General features: G+C 39.8%; 1 protein-coding gene across 11 annotated transcripts in view; it reads left to right on the forward strand.

Moving 5' to 3' along the window:
- Positions 1–8,762, forward strand: part of LOC107094767 (serine/threonine-protein kinase WNK2-like) — a 36,354-nt gene extending 27,592 nt beyond the window's left edge. For 9 of the 11 annotated variants that reach the window (XM_015390590.1, XM_015390595.1, XM_015390591.1 and 6 more), the window contains 8 exons: positions 1,517–1,763; positions 1,848–2,106; positions 3,835–4,067; positions 4,153–4,383; positions 4,487–4,585; positions 5,834–5,878; positions 5,986–6,296; positions 6,382–8,762. In XM_015390590.1, the coding sequence (XP_015246076.1) occupies positions 1,517–1,763; positions 1,848–2,106; positions 3,835–4,067; positions 4,153–4,383; positions 4,487–4,585; positions 5,834–5,878; positions 5,986–6,296; positions 6,382–6,672 (1,716 nt within the window). In that variant the 3' untranslated portion in view covers positions 6,673–8,762. The remainder of the gene's footprint in view (positions 1–1,516; positions 1,764–1,847; positions 2,107–3,834; positions 4,068–4,152; positions 4,384–4,486; positions 4,586–5,833; positions 5,879–5,985; positions 6,297–6,381) is intronic. The other 2 variants (XM_015390593.1, XM_015390597.1) reach the window with 2 other exon arrangements.
- The last annotated feature ends 9,781 nt before the right edge of the window (positions 8,763–18,543 follow it).

Genomic DNA, 18,543 nt, shown 5'->3' on the forward strand with positions numbered 1-18,543 from the left:
TTTTTATGCATCGTTATTTTCTTTGTATGTGGTCAAGTATGCAAACGTTTAATATTTTACTCATGTAAACAAAGATCGTTGCATTTAAACGTCATATTTTAGACCTCATACAATACTTACTTGATTTTATTGCACATTTGAGAATGTTCAGAGGTGGCTAGAGTATTAAAAATGTACCCAAATAGAAGTAAAGAGTAGCTATCTAATATAATACTCAAGTAAAAGTAAAAAAGTACTACTTGGTAAAAAGGCTACTAAGTAAAGCCGGGTATATACTGTACGATTTTTTCAGTCGTTGCATTTAGCTGCAGCTCACACTGTACGACGAAACCGCAGGGGTTAAGTTCACAGCACACAATGTATGTTCCTACACTGTGTGGCCCGAGGCTCTGATGGGATCTACCTGCTCACACTGTACGTCTAAAAACCATGTTCAACAAAGCTCCGCAGTGAGATAGTGCTAGTCTAAGTCATCTATCCAGAACCCAAACGAGTAGAAGAGAAAAAAAAAAGAAAGTATTGATACCTCCTGGTAAATATAAAGCTCACTTGGGTGAAATGCCGTGGCAATTTGTGCAATTTTGTGTGCTGAAAGCCATAAAAATGAGTAAACGTGGCTACTACATGCAGTCTGTCAATTTTGCAGAAAGAACTCCATTCCGCACCCCCCCCATGCTTCTGTGTTTTTTTTCGTCTGAGAGGAAGAAGAAGAAGAATTTGCTCATGCACGTTGAGCGATTTGGCCACGACCACCTTGAAGGCTGATTTATACTTAGAAACCAGTTCGTCTGCCTGTGTGTCGCAGTGAATACAAATGTATCTCTGCCCCTGTCACAGTTTGCTGCACCTCTCCAAAATTGTAGGTGACCGCAGACAGTGCCGCAGACAGTAGGCCTCTGATTGGCAAAATCTACATCCGCTCAACACTATCCGTATTTCCTGTGTGGTACCTTAGCAGCTTGTTTTGTTTGTATGACCGCCACTCAGGAAAACAACTTGTGAAGATGGACAAGCTAGAAGAGCGAGGTGCACGTGAATGCTGGGACCCTTTTTTCCATCTGGAACCCTTTTTCCACTTTTTCGCCCTTATCTCTCTGTGTTGTTGCACAAACTTGCCACCACTTCCTCACCGCCTCGGACGTATCTAGACCCACAGCTAGTTAGTGATTGTCCCTCTTCCTTTGTGGCATGGAATAACATAGCGCACACCATGCTTCAATATTGGGCATAAATCAAAAATATCTGCGACAAGCTCAGTGCAACACACTGCTGCGGGGAGTATAACCAGCCCTTAAAGCCTGGTTTATGCTCAGAAACCAGGTCGTCTGCGTGTGTGTCACAGACGACAAATTTATTGAAAAATAATTTATTTCTCTGTTGATGATTTCCAGTTTTACTAAAGCTGGATTTTATTATGTCCGTCCCATCTCCTGACTTAGTTGAAACTAAATTACCTCCAGGATTTTTTTCTCTTAATTTGTGGTTTGATGAATGGCCTTATATTTTTTTTGGCTAGATCATCTCTGTTCCTCCTGAAGTGGCCAACAGAAGAGATGTGAAGCAGAGGAGCTGGAGCAGCGCGGCATCCCCTGCACACCCTGGTGGATACAGTGGAGACCAGGTTCAAGCTGAAGCCTTGGCTACCTCCACCACCATCGGACGTTTCTCTGTGGTGAGCACAGAAGATGAGATCACTCAGCGAACACGCTGCAGCCGCTACTCTGCACCGCCTGATTTCTACCTGGACACTCCTCCTCCCATGGGTAAGAGCAAGTCCCCTGGCTTAGAATCAGGCCTCAAATTCTGTCCATGTGGATTTCACAGCCCCTACTCCCTTCTTTTTACAGATTCAGGGGCAGAGAGCAGCCCTGCCAAGCTGGCCCCTGCTGCTGGATCCCAGCAGCCTCGCTCTGAGCGCAGAGGAAGTGACCTCATGAAAAGGGCAGTGGCCTTTCTCCGTCGCACTGGCCGCAGCAGCAGTGTGCAGAGCTCTGACTCACCGAGCAGACATGGAGGTGTACCCGTCTCCGCCTATGCTAGCAGCGACAATGACTCAGAGATGGAGGACTCAGACATAAAGAGGGAACTACAGAGACTCAGGGAGAAGTAGGATTTTCCTTCTTACAATGTGCAATGCCATGCACAAGTAGTCATACATTTTAATTTAGTCATGGTTTAAAAAACATCTAATTCTATGCTTTGGGTTTTTATATGATAAAATATCACAATACTTTGTATAACTGTAAAGTTTCATAGAAGTTATACATGATTTTCAGATTTTTAAAATTGCCATTTTCAAAAAACTTCAAGAGAATATTTATCACATTTTTATAAGTCTTTTCATAGATTCTAAGTTATGTTTAGGTCTAGATATCTTGGCCATCCTATAACACAATTATTCTTTACTCCTAAACCTCCATTTTAAATCTGGCTGGGTGTGAGCCTTATTAGGTTCTCCTAAGATTTCTTTGAATAAAGGTATAGTGGAGGATGTACCATCAAAATAAGTGTTCCTACTAATCATCAATCATTCTGATGATATGTTTAGGAAAGTCTGTCCTATGTGCTCCGCCCCATTTTCACTTACCGGCTGTGAGGCTGATATTGTGGAAAAAAAGCAAATCTTCTTTTGGAAAGTAAGCTTGTACAAGCGATGCAAACTGAAACTTTTAAACAGAGTGTGGAAAAGGAGAAATGGGCTCATGCATGCTCTTGCACACGTTTAATAGGCGTTCCCTCTCGCAGATTCTTTCAGAAAAGCTTCAGACAACATAATGCTGCAACTAATATGCCATTTACAGGGGAGTCACAGCCTAGTGGTTAGGGCATAGAGCTTGGAAACCAGAGGTTCCGAGTTCGAGCCCCACTCCCACAGACTGCCACTCTATGTCCCTAAGCAAAACCCTTAACCCCACATTGCTCCATGGGCACCGCACAATGGCAGCCCACTGCTACCCAAAGGGATGTGTTAAATGCAGAGAGTTCATTTTGTTGCTGTGTACTTGTGACAGTCTAATGACAATAAAACACTGGGAAAAAATAAATAAATATGTGTTCGTAGGTGTAGTTGGGTGTTCGGGTTGATGCGCAGTATACATTTTCTGCTAGAGCTCCCTCTTCAAAATGATTGCTGTATTACCTACATGGTTTCCAGCCAATTCAAATCTACCCTCCACTTTTACATAGACTTGTAGAGGATGAGACAGTTTTCCATTGAATAGTCTTTTGACACCTTTAACAGGATTTCATTTAGGTTTTCTTTTTTTTCAGTTTTAGCCATCTTCTCATCCCATCCAACCAGCATGCCTGCTTTTAAAAAGCACCCACTAAAATATTGTACTATCCATCACAATGTTTCAGTGTGGGTCTTGTTATCTTTAAGTGACTCTCCTCATGCCTCTATTATAACAAGTCAACTATGTTTTAGCCAGGTTTGTGGAGCTCCCAGCAAACTGTTGTCCTCTTTACAGTTAGCCAACCTAAAAGGTAGATCCCTTAAACCAAATTTGTATGAAATCTAAAATCAATTTGATGCAGGTGAAATCAATCAAATGATTAGGAGAATTTGTTGCTAACCATTGATTTAGGGGTGCAAATACAAATGCATGCTTAAGATGTATTTTTTGAAAGCATGTGTCGTGTTCCTTAAACTTTAAAATTATTCAGTATTTTCTGTTGTTCTATGTAATAAAAACCCTTCAAAGTAGATTGATAGTTTTGGTTTTAACATAACAAAAAGTTAACTGGAGGCTTTTGCAAGCCACTGCAGATTAGTGACATCAAACTTCTTCTGTTTAGATTCTGATTACTCAAATCCTTCCTCTATCCATTCAGACATCTGCGGGAGATCTCAGAGCTGCAAGCATTTCAGCGAGGAGAGGTGGAGCTGCTATATCGCAGACTTGGTAAGGTTCCTCCACCTGGTCTAGGCCTCCTACATGTTGCACCGCATACAAGCCGCAGAAAGAGGTCCAGCAAACACAAGCTGAAGCCAGGAAAACTTCTCAGCCCTCTAGTTCAGCAATTTAGGCATGTCAAAACCAAAAGCAGTGACTCCTCTAAATCTGGTGAGCCACTTTTTCTAATTGAAATGACTTCCATATTTTTTATTTCAGATAAGGATCAATATAACTCTTATGGTTGTGCTTCCAGGTGTGGTTCCAGCTCCAACCGAACCAGCAGTGAGTTTAAACGGCTCGCCAGGTAAAAACGCCTTCCCCGCCCACGGCAGGCCACGGTCACGGACCAGCCATCTACCTAGCTCAGCTTCAGAGCCTGTGCAGACGCAGCAGCCCTGCTCTCTGAAAGGCTCTCTGTCCTCTGACAACATTTATGCTGGACTACATGGAGACGTGTCTGGCACACAAGCTCAACCAGCACAAGGTACCAATAAAAACACTTTAGCAAAAGAAAGAAAAGTGATAACTGTTTTTTGCAGCCTGTATTTGTCAGTCATCTTCTTTACCTTCATTATTTCCCTCTACAGGCTGGTCTAATCCCCCTCAACCACCTGAGAGAGTGACCTATAAATCCAGTAGCAAACCACGAGCTAGATTTCTCAGTGGGCCTGTGTCTTTGTCTATCTGTTTGTATCTCTTTTCTTCCTGCATAGCTTCTGTGTGATTTGGTTTTACATTAAGTTATTCCTCTTCATAACACATTTTTTTCTCCCAAAAGTATCCCACAGTTGTGAATATTTTACTTTTGCTTTACATTATTCACCTATATTCAATCTCCAATCTTTTTTTCATATTGTTTTTTCAAACCCTTTCAAAGGATTTTAAGGATTTCTTTCTAAAGCTTTTTCTACATGCTGTTGGCACATTTACAACAACAACAACAACAACAAAAAAATAGATCTGATATGCATCTATACTTTAAGTATTACACTAATGATCAGTTATTTTGTAAAAGCTGTGTTCTTTCCAAGTTTTAATGTTTTGATGATCAATGTTTGTTTCAGCTGTAACATGTGTTACTGCACATTTCAATATGTAGTGATAAAGTTATTATCTATAATATTCATATACTTTAAAGTTTATCACGTCTTATGTTAAACCTAAAGTAAAGGAAAAACAAAAGGTTAGCACTTGAATTCATCCTTCTGATACAGTTTTAATGAAATTTAGAGCCAACAAAAACTTACTGAATGTGATGATTCAGATACTTCCTGTATGTTTTTTATTAAGTGTTTGGTTTTCAGAGGACCACAATGGAAAAAAGCTCTTGGCTCTCTAGTATTTCTATCTTGGAAGATGATACTTGACTGAAGTGATAATGCTGCTCTTGAGTGTGTCATCACCAAATTCATTGAACACAGTTCAAAGGATTATTCATGTTTCACTATGGTTAAAATTAAATATCAGGTCAAGACAGGCGATAAATTGATCTTCACATGTGCTTTCTTGATCTATTAGATCAAAGTCTGTTAACATAAATTATAATTTGATAACGTAAAGAGACATTCAAGTCCTTAAGGGGTATGAATACTTTGGCTAAGAACTGTAAAACACTATGTTGTTTCATAGTAGGATATTCATTCCTATGATTCAACTTGCAATGCATATACTAAGGTCTGTTCATAGCGTGCAGCAAATTGACATATTTTTGCCTGTCCCTATTAGTTTCTGTTTGCTCTGCTTATGCTCTAGAAACAACTCTTGTCATGGTTCTTAAATGCATGTATGGTCATCATATTTCAGAGGCCTGTTTCCGCCTGTACATGTTTTATGTTTTTATGCTTTTCCTTAATTTGTCCGTTATTTTGCATAGCACTCGATCTCTAAGACTCAATTTGGACAGCTATTTGCCTAAAGTATTTTCTATTCTACAGGGTCAACGCTGAAAAGGCTGTGTATTGGCAAAGAGAGAGGCAACAGTATGTGAAATTACAGTTTATTACTCTACATGAATTCAAATCAAATTCCTTTTATCCCTCAAGTCACCTTAATGACTATTACCTAAACATTTTTTTTTTTTTGTCAGGGTCTGGGGCCTCAGCATCAGGAACTTTCAATCAGTCACAGCAAATGCATAGCGCTACACCACCTCCTCAACAGCCTGTTGTTGGCTTGGCTCAAGCTCAGGCTAACAACAGCAATAACAAAACAAGTACATCTATGAATCCCAGTGATAATAACCTGCCTGAAGACCTCCAAGGTCTGATGGACGACTGGGCACAGGAGGTTCTGATTGTGACCCACCGGCCGTGTACGGACTCTCTGAATGTCCGTGGGCAGCAGCCGTGCCCTCGGGTTGTGCCTCAAACACTTGAACTGCCACTTCAGGCTTCAAATGTGGGTTCTGTGATACTTTCAGAAATAACTGGGATGCTATAGTTATTTACAGTTTTCTATTGACTGTTTTTCCTTACCTTTTCAGGCACCACCGTGGACGTTACCCAGTCCAGAGGCTTGCGCCAAATCCTGGCCTGACAGCCCTGAGGCTACAGGGATGACCAGCCCTCCTGCAGGACCCTTTCACACTTATCAGCTACATTCTCCTGCTGCATTCACAGCCTTGCCCTCCCCTCTTTCCTTCAATCAGTGGCCTGGGTTTTTCTTTCCGGTTTCCACAGGCGTTTTTGCCTTTCCTGCCATGCCCTCCACCCACTCCAGCCCTGTTTCATCCCCATCTCATCAGCTGGCTGACCCCAAGGCAAAGACACTCTAATCTGGGCAGCATCGTGTCTTCCAACTCCGTTATCAAAACCTTAACTTATAATACAGCTGCTGTAGTCAATATTATGTGCATAGAGTGTATATATTTAACCAGCATGTATTTAATATGTATATACCCATCTTTGCTCTTTATATGTATTCCCTTTGTTTTATTTGAGTCATCATACTTTATGTTCATTATGTAGTTAAAATTCTTCAAGTTTCATTTAAGGACTTAAATTAGCCAGATCAGCCTTGAAGTGCAGAAATCTGTCATTGTTTATTAATGTACATTCATGTTCACAGAATGTCCATAATGTAATGTTCATTCATTTTGTACTTCATGTAGTTGCTCATTTCACCTCATATATTTATATATAGAAGCTGCCATGTGTATATATTATTTTTTGTTTTAATGTACAATGCGTATGTGTTTGTACAGTTAAGAAAAGGATAATAATGGTTAGGTGTTGCAGCTGTGGATATTAGTGCTGCACCTTATCAGCAACCATTTTTGCCATCACTGTGAAGACTTGACCTCCTGGTCAGTAGGACCTGTTGCTTTGCTCTGCTTTCTTAGCTAAGTATACAGAGATGCTTCATTCTTCATCAGTTAGATACTTCCAGCACAAGCGCTTGTGTTATTCTTAAAAAAAAAATGAATGAGCTTGAACTTTATCCTCAGGTGCAAAAACACCTGTGAGAGTGCCTTGAATAGCAGTTGCCGTTTTCAGAAGACAAGAATTTCAATTTAAAGTGGATATTAGAATTAATCAATTCCTTGCAAACATTTCTGACCTTTGCTTCGTTCAGCTCTCCCACCAGATCCCTATAACATTCACCCTGCGTTGCAGGTAGAACTTTTGAGTAACATGTCAGAAGCATATAGTTTTTGCACGCTTCTTAAAAGTATCTGCACATAATGGTCACCGACTTCAACTGGGTCCTTTCAGCATAGACAAGCATTAAACAAAGATCCTTGCTTAAATTCACCTGTAGTCATTTTGATAGATTGTTTTCTAATCTTATTCAGTTAGCCACCACCTCCATCTCCTCCAATTAAAGAAGTAACACACACTTTCAAGAAATTTGTCCAAATGACATCATCATATCAAACCTTGGGGGTTCTAGTTCTCACATTGGGAGTGTTAGACGTTGGAATTAATGCCTTCAGAGATATTGTATCATCAGCAAAAAAAAGCACAATTTTTATCAAATCAGGTAAAATGAAAATGTTCCTCTATTTTGTTTCAATTTATAGATATAATTGTGTATAGCTGCAAATTTCCAACACCAGTCTAGGGCACCTAGACCAAAACCCTGTCTGGTTTATGCATGAAGTTGTTTCAGATTGGTGCATGTGGAAAATAAAACCCATCCAAGTTCTCTGCAATTGTGAGGGTAGAATACAATGAATACATGAACAAAATACCAGTATAGTTTATGTTTAAGGAGAACGTAGGGATTAATGTTAGGCAACTAATGTCAGCATCTAAAAACTGCAGCTGAAAACATCTCTAATATTTTGATCATCATGGTTCTTAATACACATCAATGGTTGTGAGTTAAGTCCTGAAGCCAATCTGAGCTCTTAGTTTCCTCTGATAATAAACAAATCAAAACATCACTATTAGATACAGAAATTTAAGTTCTTTTAAATAGAACCCTGACTAAGAAACATGTTCCATACAACATTGAGGAGAAGAAAGGTAAAAATTTGATCAAACATCAGGGACAACTTGCTAAAAATGAGATATACCACTCTAACTCAGCAATGCCGGCCTAATAAATGGCTTAGAGTTTACAGGTCTGAGATTAATCACAGAATACATATAATTTAAATAAACTATTTCACGTACATATCTAATGTGGGTTGGGAGTTTTTCTATCTAAACTTTAAATCATCTTAGTCTAGCACCTCCTGGCGTAAAACTTATTCACAAAACTACCCCAATAAGGCGTGCTTCTACAGCCCTTAAAGCTTGTTCTTATTCTTCGCTGAGGTCATCTGATGTCAGCGGGTTTTCTTCCCAAATTTAAGATTGTCATCTTAGCAGTGAGAACCAGCCAAAAGTGGAAAACCAGGTTTTTAAATAATTTTATAAAAAATAATAATAATAATAATAATTTACCTGACCCCATATAAAAAAAGAGGTGTTCTATAGGCTTTATAGTTTAGTATGGCACCCTTGGCAGTAAGAACTTTTTAAATTGAATTAGAACCAGAATCTCTTCCATTGCTGTAAAGGAAGTTTGGCCTTAGCTTCTTCACAGACCTGTTTTAATAAAGCCTTATAAAAAGGCCTATGTCATGGACAGCCTGTTTAAGGTCATGCATCTTAGTTCTGTCTAAGTTTGATCTTTGGCTTGGCCAGTCCAAAACCATTTAATTTTTTCAGTTTGTAGCTCTATAGAGGTTGACTTATTGAATGCTTCAAAATTAGATCACAAACAGATGGCCAGAAATGTTTGCTATAGTTAGAGAGCAGGAAAAAAAATTGACCATCACCTTACACCTTTTTTATTAATGATGTGGTACTTTCACACCATATTTAAGAGGATGCAAACCCTAAAAAAAATGTAAATTTTCCTTCACAGTCCAAAGAATATTATCATCCAAATTGTGGAGAATCATTTGGACGACCTTAAGTACTGAGGACAATAATAATATCACAAAGGCCTATTTTAGTTTGGATAGATATTTTTAAAGAATAAAATCATAACGGGGGAAATTACATTTTTAGAGCACTGTCTTTGATCTGAGTGGATTAGCTTCTCTTTTTGCTTGTTGTTTTGGGAATAATGCAAAAAAAAAAAAAAAAAAATTCTTCCTCGAAACACAGCATCTATATTTTTTGATACCCAAAGAGATCCAATTTGGCCTAATTTAAGTACATGGTATTCTACCAGCATCACTGGCTTGGCTAACATTAAATTAGATTCTATATGCTTTTTCTTCATTAATGGAGTCTTGTGCAGCTTGCTATTCTAAAGTCTTCCTAAGGCTTTCAACAAGATGTGCTTTGTTTTTGCAGAGCTTTTTAGATTTGTTTTTACAGATCTTTCAGAAAACTGGAACAGGGTAACTGGTCCTAGCGGGTTTATGTTGAAATATTTATATTTCCACTTCAATATTATGGCTCCAATTGTGCCATTTAAAACATTCATAATATCAAAGATGAATAACTTGCTTTGGTTTATTTTGATGTGTGGATAGCTGAGTTGTTTTTAACATCTGCTGTCACTTTTCCCTATCAATAAGATTAGAAATTTTTTCACTAAGAAAGTGGGTTTAAAAGTTGTTTTTTCCAGTGTAAGTAATCATTTATCTGCAACGTACCAGGCTTGATTTCAGTTAAAACTAAGTGGATTTCTGTAAGCTCCTATTCAACTCCAAATATTTATGTAGAATAATGCAAACAGTTGAGCCTTTATTTTATTATGGATTTTATTATGGAGGAAAGCTGCTCTTTACAATAGGAAGCAAACCCTTACTTGTCACCTTTCACCAAACGTCACCCCAAGCCTCTCAAAAGAAGATTGACTGAACTATCAGTGTTGTTATGCGAGTCACACTACAACAAGCTGTAATCCATCAAAACTCTAAATGCGAGCTCCCTAATCTCCATAGCCTGCTGGATTTCACTGATGCTAAATTGGTGCTGGATAACGTGATGACCGACTGTGGGATATTTTGATTAAATCCATGTAATGAAACCTAATGGACTTAATACAGAAGTAAAACCATCTTTGTGATCATATACCTCTTCTCATGCAATATGTAGCTTTACATACTGTTGCCTTCCTGGAACTGGAGAGATTATTATGTGAATATTATTGGATTATTGATGTTATTTTTGTTTTAAATACTGTTAATAAAATAGAAGATTGTGAAGACTTTCTCAAAGTCACAGCTGCTTGAAAATGTAAAATGTACAAATATTTAAGTTAAAGTTTACTGTTCAGGGATTTGTTTTAGGGGGGGTGTTCTTTGGGTCAATGCTCACAATATTGGTCCTCCAGTTTATTTATGCCCCCCTCCAAAAAGTTTACTTTCTCTGTTTTTCTCTGTTAAATGTGGTAAATACAAAAATATATAAATCTATAAATATGCTCCTCTAATCCTAGGGGCCACCTGCCTTGCAGTAAAAATTCGGTAGATGACCAGCTTCTTTTCCATTCAGTGCAGACTGAAACAGATTCATTCCTAAAGCTAATTATTTCCTTAAATCATATCAATAGTCCAGTATCACACCAGATAAGTATAATTTTTATAATTTGTTTATCAGTGTTTCCTTCCCCTACAAAATTATAAATCTCGTTGTGAGCATTATAACAGTATTTCCTAGCTTTTCTTTACCAAAGCAGAAACTCTTGAATGTTTTTTTTTTTTTTGTTGGGGGTCAGGGGGTCTCCTATGCAGTCTTTCCGTTGTGCTTTACACTAAAACTTGTGTCTTTAATCTCTTTAATGCTTGCATTCAAAGCTTGGTGTATTATTGCTTTTGCCTGCTGTGTCACCACCTATCCCAGCACTAATTAGTACTCCAAGAAAGAAGCTAGCTGTATATACTTGAAGAAATAAATTTTCCTTGACACCATAAATTATTTTCTGCAAGCTGGTTTGTTGTGTTACAAACATATTACACAGTGGAAAAACTGGACTATCGATGTCCATAGTAAAGCGCATATTTACAGCTGTGCTGTGTTATATTAAACATTTTTGTGGAGGGGGGGTGGATAATGTGTGGGATTTTCTGTCATGGATACAAGAGAGTGGGCTAAAGACTATCCATAAACATTCAGTTTGCTGTGTTATAATAATCTTTATCATTCATAAAAAAAACTTATTAGACCTTAAACTACTTAGGTTGTTGAACATTATATGCATACTTCATTAATAGTAGCTAGTTTGTCCTACTCATATTATAATCATCTTTATTAACAAATACCACATGTTAAAATTACCTTTGGTTGGAGAAAATGGAAAGATACTGGGAAGCCAAGACTGTGTTTAATAAATGGAACAAAACACCTGTAACTGGGCTGAATTAGAAGAACCAGCATTTATAGATTAGAAACTTGCCAATTAAACAGTCTATTAGATAACACCCCATGTGGTAACACATCGCGCTACTAAAGTGTGAGGAAGTGGATGCTCCTTGCACGAGTGGGCCAAAGATATAAAAGTTTATGGGATTCATGATTCAAGTTCTTTTTAAAAATTCTGCCATCATGTTGGCAAGAGCCTTAGTCCTGATTTATCTACCCCTTCCTCTGCCTGGCTTAGAATAAACATTTTTTTGTGGTAAGTTGTTTTGGAAAATCGTCCTTTTAGTTTCAGAAGCTCAGAACATAGGACCCAGAATTTAAGTAGATAACAAAAGCTAATGACCGTGTAAGTCACTAACCTGATAAAGTTTAGTCTGAGCCTAGAAGACAGAATAAAGTCTAGAGGGATTATTTCTCAGTAGCTTGCGGCAGAAGCCGCTTCCAGAGTTCCAGGAGAGAAGCAGAGCAACAATGAGCAGAAGCCAGAGGATGCAGAGGAGCAGAAAAAATCTGGAGGGATAATCCGAAGGCAGAGTCGAAGCAGGAACAGGTTTCCAGGCAAGAAGATCAGAAGTCCGAAGAAGAGCCGAAGGGATATCCAAGCGGGGGTTAGAAGACAGGTCCAAGGTCATTAGCAGGCAGAATCCAGATAACACTCCAAAAACAGATCAGGTAAATGAGCAGAACTGGGGCAATCAAAACTCAGAAGTCCGAGGACAGAAACCATTTAGGATCAGATAATCAGAAACACACATATTGCTAGAAAACTCTCACACTTGGCTTGAATAATCTGGCACAGGTGGCTGGAAACACATGGCTTAAACATAAAGCAGAAACAGGTGAATCTGATGAGTGACAATGAGTGCTGGGCGAAGCTAAGCAGATAGGAAAAAAGAGCCAAATACAGCCATCAGTGCCAGGATCATAACATGTAGGAGGAAATTGGTATTACTGTGGATCATTTCTGGGGTAAAGAACTTTGAGAACTGTAGAGGAAAAGTCTGATCTTTGAATAAACAGCTGGATCTTGAAAGTCAGCTTCACCTTCTTTGGATCAAATCTGTTCTGAGGTATCATTGGAAGAACCACAGTCCTGCTAACTAGCTTCAGACTTTTCTTGCTTCAGCTGCTGCACTATCAAACAAACAGAGGTTCATTTCATTTATATAGCAACAATTTACATGTCATCTCAAGGCACTTTACAGTTTACCAGATCACACAGTCAAATTGATTCACACTTTTCTATCTAAGGAAAACTACTTGATTGGGTGTTCTTGGGTGTTTTTCCCTTCTAGATTCTGAAGAGTGCCTGGGAACAGCCTGAGAAGAGCCTCCATTCATGCAGAGCTTTTGTTTCTATTGGCGTGGTACAGCATCAACCCCCCCCAGGCCAACAGCACCGTCCGGGACTGCTGGACTCAGCAAGACCCCGTCAGAATGATGGCGCAGCAGTTACAGTACATACCTCCTTTTTTGAAGAGAGTTCAAGTCCGAAATTATCCATTTTGTTTTCCAATGAGCGGATGTTGGAAATCAGGAATGATGGAAGTGGTGGTCTGTGGGGATCTTTCTTTAACTTCGCAGTTAGCCCCCCTCTGCAGCCCGCTCGGTCAAAAATGTCAGTATTTAAAACATTTTGTGACCGTAGCTCCAGCAGGTGTTGCCGATCATAGATGCGGATTTGATGTCTAGTTTGTATTATTTTAAGCCGCATATTTTGTGAAATTGTCGAGAGGAGCTGCTCTTGGTCACTGCCCTGGAGCGCCGCTATATTTTATCAAAATTCTGCTGTCTGTCTGAAAACGTGTTCTATGTTTTTATAGAATGCACAAGACTAAAGACAATTTTAGCCTTTTAATTTGTGTTTTTAGACTTTTTGGGACATTTTTACCAACGCTCTTTTTGTAGGAGAAGTTTAGTATAACAGAAGAAATAAGCCGAAGGCCCAAATTTAAAATTTTTTAAACAGTGAAGCCAAGATGGCCGTTTATCTGTCCCCTAGAGATAGTCTGCAGGAGGAGCTCACCTTGATGCCATGGCTCTGTGGAAGTGCAACGTTAAAGCCAGAATAAGTCTGGAGTTTTACTTCCAGAGTGCAAACATTGAGAATTTTATTCAGTTGTGGGGTTTTAACATTCTATGTACTTTGTCAGATGAGGGAAAACTACATTTAACAAGCTCTTCATTGAATGATTTTTAGTTTTTTTCTAGTTTTTACCTTAATAGTGATTTTTAACTGACACTTGTTTTACGTCAATTGTTTATTTGTTTTGAATTGTGTAAATATAGTGTTGTTAAAAGTCAAAAAGTCTTCTTCTTCTTCCTCTCAGATGAAAACACAGAAGCATGGTGGAGGCCGCAAGTGAAATGGAGCTCTTTCTGTAAATTGACAGACTACAAAATTGTAGTAGCCATGTTTTCCTCAGCCATGTCATTGTCCAAATACGTTATCGCATTTTCTTTTTAGGCTTTCCGCACAAAAAATTGCACAAACTGCCAAAGCAGCGCCTTTTACTCTAGTGAGCTTCATATTTAACAGGAGGCATTGACCCTTCCGTCTTTTTTGTCTTCTACTCATTTGGCTTCCAGATAGACAAGTTCAAGTAGCGCTATCTCACTGCAGAGCTGAGTCCGACGTGGTTTTTACAAGTACAGTTTGAGAAGGTATCGAATCAGAGCTTTGGGGCTCGCAATGCGAGAAAATACATTGTGTGCTGTGAACTTAGCCCCTACAGTTTCGTCATACAGTGTGAGCTGCAGCTGCTTGCATCGAATGAAAAAATCATACAGTGTATGCCCGGCTTTATAGTTAGGTCTACGTCTTCTTACAAAACAAAAGAGTTAAAGGTTAAAAACCTTTAATTTATCAGCTGACCTTCAGTCCTTCAAAAACAAGGAGTGTGGCAGTTTACAGTTATCATTAAGATAAACCCTCTTATAAAGAAGTTATGGAATTACTTTTTTCTATAGTAATAGTGGCCGAGTGTGTTAAAGAAGTAGATGTTGCAGGGGTCTCAGGGCTTTTAAAGTCAGTTGTTCTTGATTAAAAAAGCAACACTTTGAAATATGGTTAGTTCTTTGTTCGACTGCCTCTAGTGATTTGCAACTGTTTTACTATTTGCATTATTTTCTTTCTGTGATTGCACCATTTTGTTTTTGCTTGTAGCATTTATTTTTGTGGTTTCTGCATATTTTTTGTTAGCATTTACTTTGCTGATTGCAGGTTTTTGCTTCTATTTTTGTTTACAATTTTTTTGTTTGCAGCACTTTTCTGTTGCGCTTGTTTTTTTTTTTTTTTTATGCCGGCGTGTTTTGGACTTTGCATCATATGTGTGTTTGAAGTGGGTTTTCACCTGTTTGCAGGTTGTTTTTTTGTTTTTATGTTTTGCATTTGTTTTTTATGCTTGCATGCCTGGAGTTTGCATCATATGTTTTTGCAGCTTGTTACATGATTTACTGCACCTGTCAACCACTGTACAAATGCCTTTTTGATAATTTATTGAATACACTTATTTATTTTCATTCTTTAAACTCTCCAAATTAAATACATTTATCAAACTGAAATTAGAGACAAATCCAAATTTACATTAAGACTTGTAAGTGACCATTAAATATACAGGTTTTATTTATACCTAATTAGATATTTTTTTTAGCACAACCCTCTTTCGGGATAATGAACTCAAGGTCACAGACTGCACTCTTGATATTCTATGCAAATAGTGAAGATTACACACAAAGCAGAGTTACCGAAAATGTTTTCGATATTCACAATCTTTTTCTGTAGAGAATGAGTAGGTTGCCAAAGGAGCAGTTTTAGAGCAAGAGGGTTTGCATTAAAGAGTGCAATGGTATGGCAATAGTCGACTCACTTTCCCTGTACTCTGAGCCAGAATGGAAAGAACCATAGAGAAACTTATTTTCTCAGCTACTGCTGGCTTTGTCCACAGAACATCAGAAAACTGTATATTCTCAAAGAAGAAAGATCTACTCCAGATAAAATGTATGTATCGAATATATACAGAATTCCGAGAGTAATCTAGAAACTTTGAGAGGGCTGACATATTTGGCAGACATTTCCTACAAATTGCAAGAGGGTGAACCTTTATTAAAAAGAAAGAAAAATAGGTATGAATCAACTTTAAACATTGAAGACTAGGATTATTTCATCCATCCATCCATCCATCTTCCTCCGCTTATCCGGGGTCGGGTCGCGGGGGCAGCAGCTTAAGAAGGGAGGCCCAAACTTCCCTCTCCCCAGCCACTTCTTCCAGCTCTTCAGGAGGAACCCCAAGGCGTTCCCAGGCCAGCCGAGAAACATAGTCTCTCCAGCATGTCCTGGGTCTTCCCCGGGGCCTCCCCCCGGTGGGACGTGCCCGGAACACCTCACCAGGGAGGCGTCCAGGAGGCATCCTAAACAGATGCCCAAGCCACCTCAACTGGCTCCTCTCGACGTGGAGGAGCAGCGGCTCTACTCCAAGTCCCTCCCGGATGACCGAGCTTCTCACCCTATCTCTAAGGGAGAGCCCAGCCACCCTACGGAGGAAACCCATTTCGGCCGCTTGTATCCGCGATCTCGTTCTTTCGGTCATGACCCAGAGTTCATGACCATAGATGAGGGTAGGAACGTAGATCGACCGGTAAATCGAGAGCTTCGCTTTTTGACTCAGCTCTCTCTTCACCACGACGGACCGGTACAGCGCCCGCTTCACGGCAGACGCTGCACCAATCCGCCTGTCGATCTCCCGCTCCCTTCTTCCCTCATTCGTGAACAAGATCCCAAGATACTTAAACTCCTCCACTTGGGGCAGGACACCCCCCCTGACCCGGAGAAGGCACTCTACCCTTTTCCGGCTCAAGACCATGGCCTCGGATTTGGAGGCACTGATCCCCATCCCGGCCGCTTCACACTCGGCTGCGAACCGATCCAGCGAGGATTATTTCAGGTTTTTATTAATCATGATTTTCCTTATATCATTCATCAAAATAGCTAAATAGTATTGTAAAATGTACAGTGAGTACCGGTAGATAATATTTGCACAATTGAACTTTTCTTACTATGTGTGACAGCAACTTAGTCCTTTAATAAAATATGTTTATTTACATAAACAGACAAAACTAAAAAAAAAACAATGGTGGGTTATAAAAAAAAAAAAAGATCCATGAAATTAGTCATTTTGAGTTTTAAACTTAGTGCCAATAGTGAAGTAGTTGTCTATTATTGTAATCTTAGGGATCCATTTTTGAATTCTATTTGAATCAGTAAGGGAAACTTGTAATACCTTTATTAAGTCTTCTAAGGAAGTCATTATGAATTCTTAGAATGGCTCAAGAAACAGCCCGCGAAGGGGTTCTGGCTCGGGAACTGGAGATGGTGGAAGAAAAGGGAAAACCTCTTTCTCACCATAAAAAACTAAAAAAACTCAGATACTCTAACTCATGGGGAATGTGAACAAAATATTTGAGATGATCTGGGGCCAAATGATTGTTTTAACGCACTGAGAGGCGGTCAGAACTGGGAATCATGAAGGAGGCAGCTGAGACTACAAAGGAAACTAAGCTGGAATGGAGGTAAACCATTGCAGGCATCAGGCTGACCCACTGGAAAGGGAGCTGTGGCCTTTCTCCTCACTTAAAGGTCTGAATAGTTGACACTGCAGAGGGTGAGGAGGGAGTGGAGTCCAGTCCAGAGCAGTGGATAGAACTGATGGAGGAGAGGTAGAACAGGCAGAAGCTCCAGGTGATGTGAGTAATTGTGGTCGAGGTGGAGGAGGCTTACCAAAAAGCTGAGCAAAAGCAGCCTGATCGAGACTTCCGGTTATGGCGTCTGACTGAGCAGCTGCAGGGCTCTGAGCTCCGACCAATATACTCTACATTTAGATATCTAGACCACTGCTAATATATTCTTTGTTCGAGCAAACTCTCTGGGATTCAATTCAACCTGCCAAGATGCCGACTAAACATAAATTAAAAACGAAAACTTCCAGCAAAGAGGGACCCGAAGGCGAGGCCAACAACGAAGTGGAAACCGAGCACATGGAGGAGGCTAACGCTTGCTCCCAGTCTTCTGAAGCTAACCTTCTGGAAGCAATTCAAGCCTTGAAAACTCACTTTACCACGCAACTACAGGAAATTATAACCTCGAACCAAGAAATTAAAGACACAATTGGAGTATTTCTCGAGAGGCTTACCTCTGCAGAATCCCGCATTAGCAACCTGGAAGACGGCGTCGCCTCGTTAACAGGCAAGGAAACATCCATTCAAAAGAAAATCCAGGATCTCACTTTGAAGGTGGACGAGCTTGAAAACAGAAGCCGGAGATCCAACCTGAGACTCGTGGGTTTACCCGAGAAGACAGAACAAGGGGACACCGCTGCTTTTCTGCAAACCTGGCTGATAGAGGTCCTGGGACAGGACGCGTTCCCATCTCCCCCCATTATCGAGCGAGCCCACAGGCTGCATGGTCAGAGTGTTCCTGGCGGCCCGCCACGCGTGATCATCATGAAATTCTTAAACTATCAAGACAAGATGAGAGTGATGACTGCAGCCCGTCTGAAAGGAAAGGTGATGTACAACGGCCGCCATGTGATGTTCTTCCCTGACCTATCCGTGGAGGTGGTGAAACAACGCAAACAATACGACCAGGTGAAACAACAACTCCGTAATCTGAACATAAACTTTGGGCTGATATTCCCAGCAAAAATGAGGATTTCTCACCGCGGTAACAGCTTCCTCTTCCACACGCCAACGGAGGTGGAGGAATTTATACAGAAAACAAGAAAGCAAACTGACGGGTAACCACACTTACACGCTAGATGGCGTCAGTCCAGATTAAT

Source organism: Cyprinodon variegatus, unplaced genomic scaffold, assembly GCF_000732505.1.
Source record: "Cyprinodon variegatus isolate N-32 unplaced genomic scaffold, C_variegatus-1.0 Scaffold505, whole genome shotgun sequence".
Classification (NCBI taxonomy): domain Eukaryota; kingdom Metazoa; phylum Chordata; class Actinopteri; order Cyprinodontiformes; family Cyprinodontidae; genus Cyprinodon; species Cyprinodon variegatus.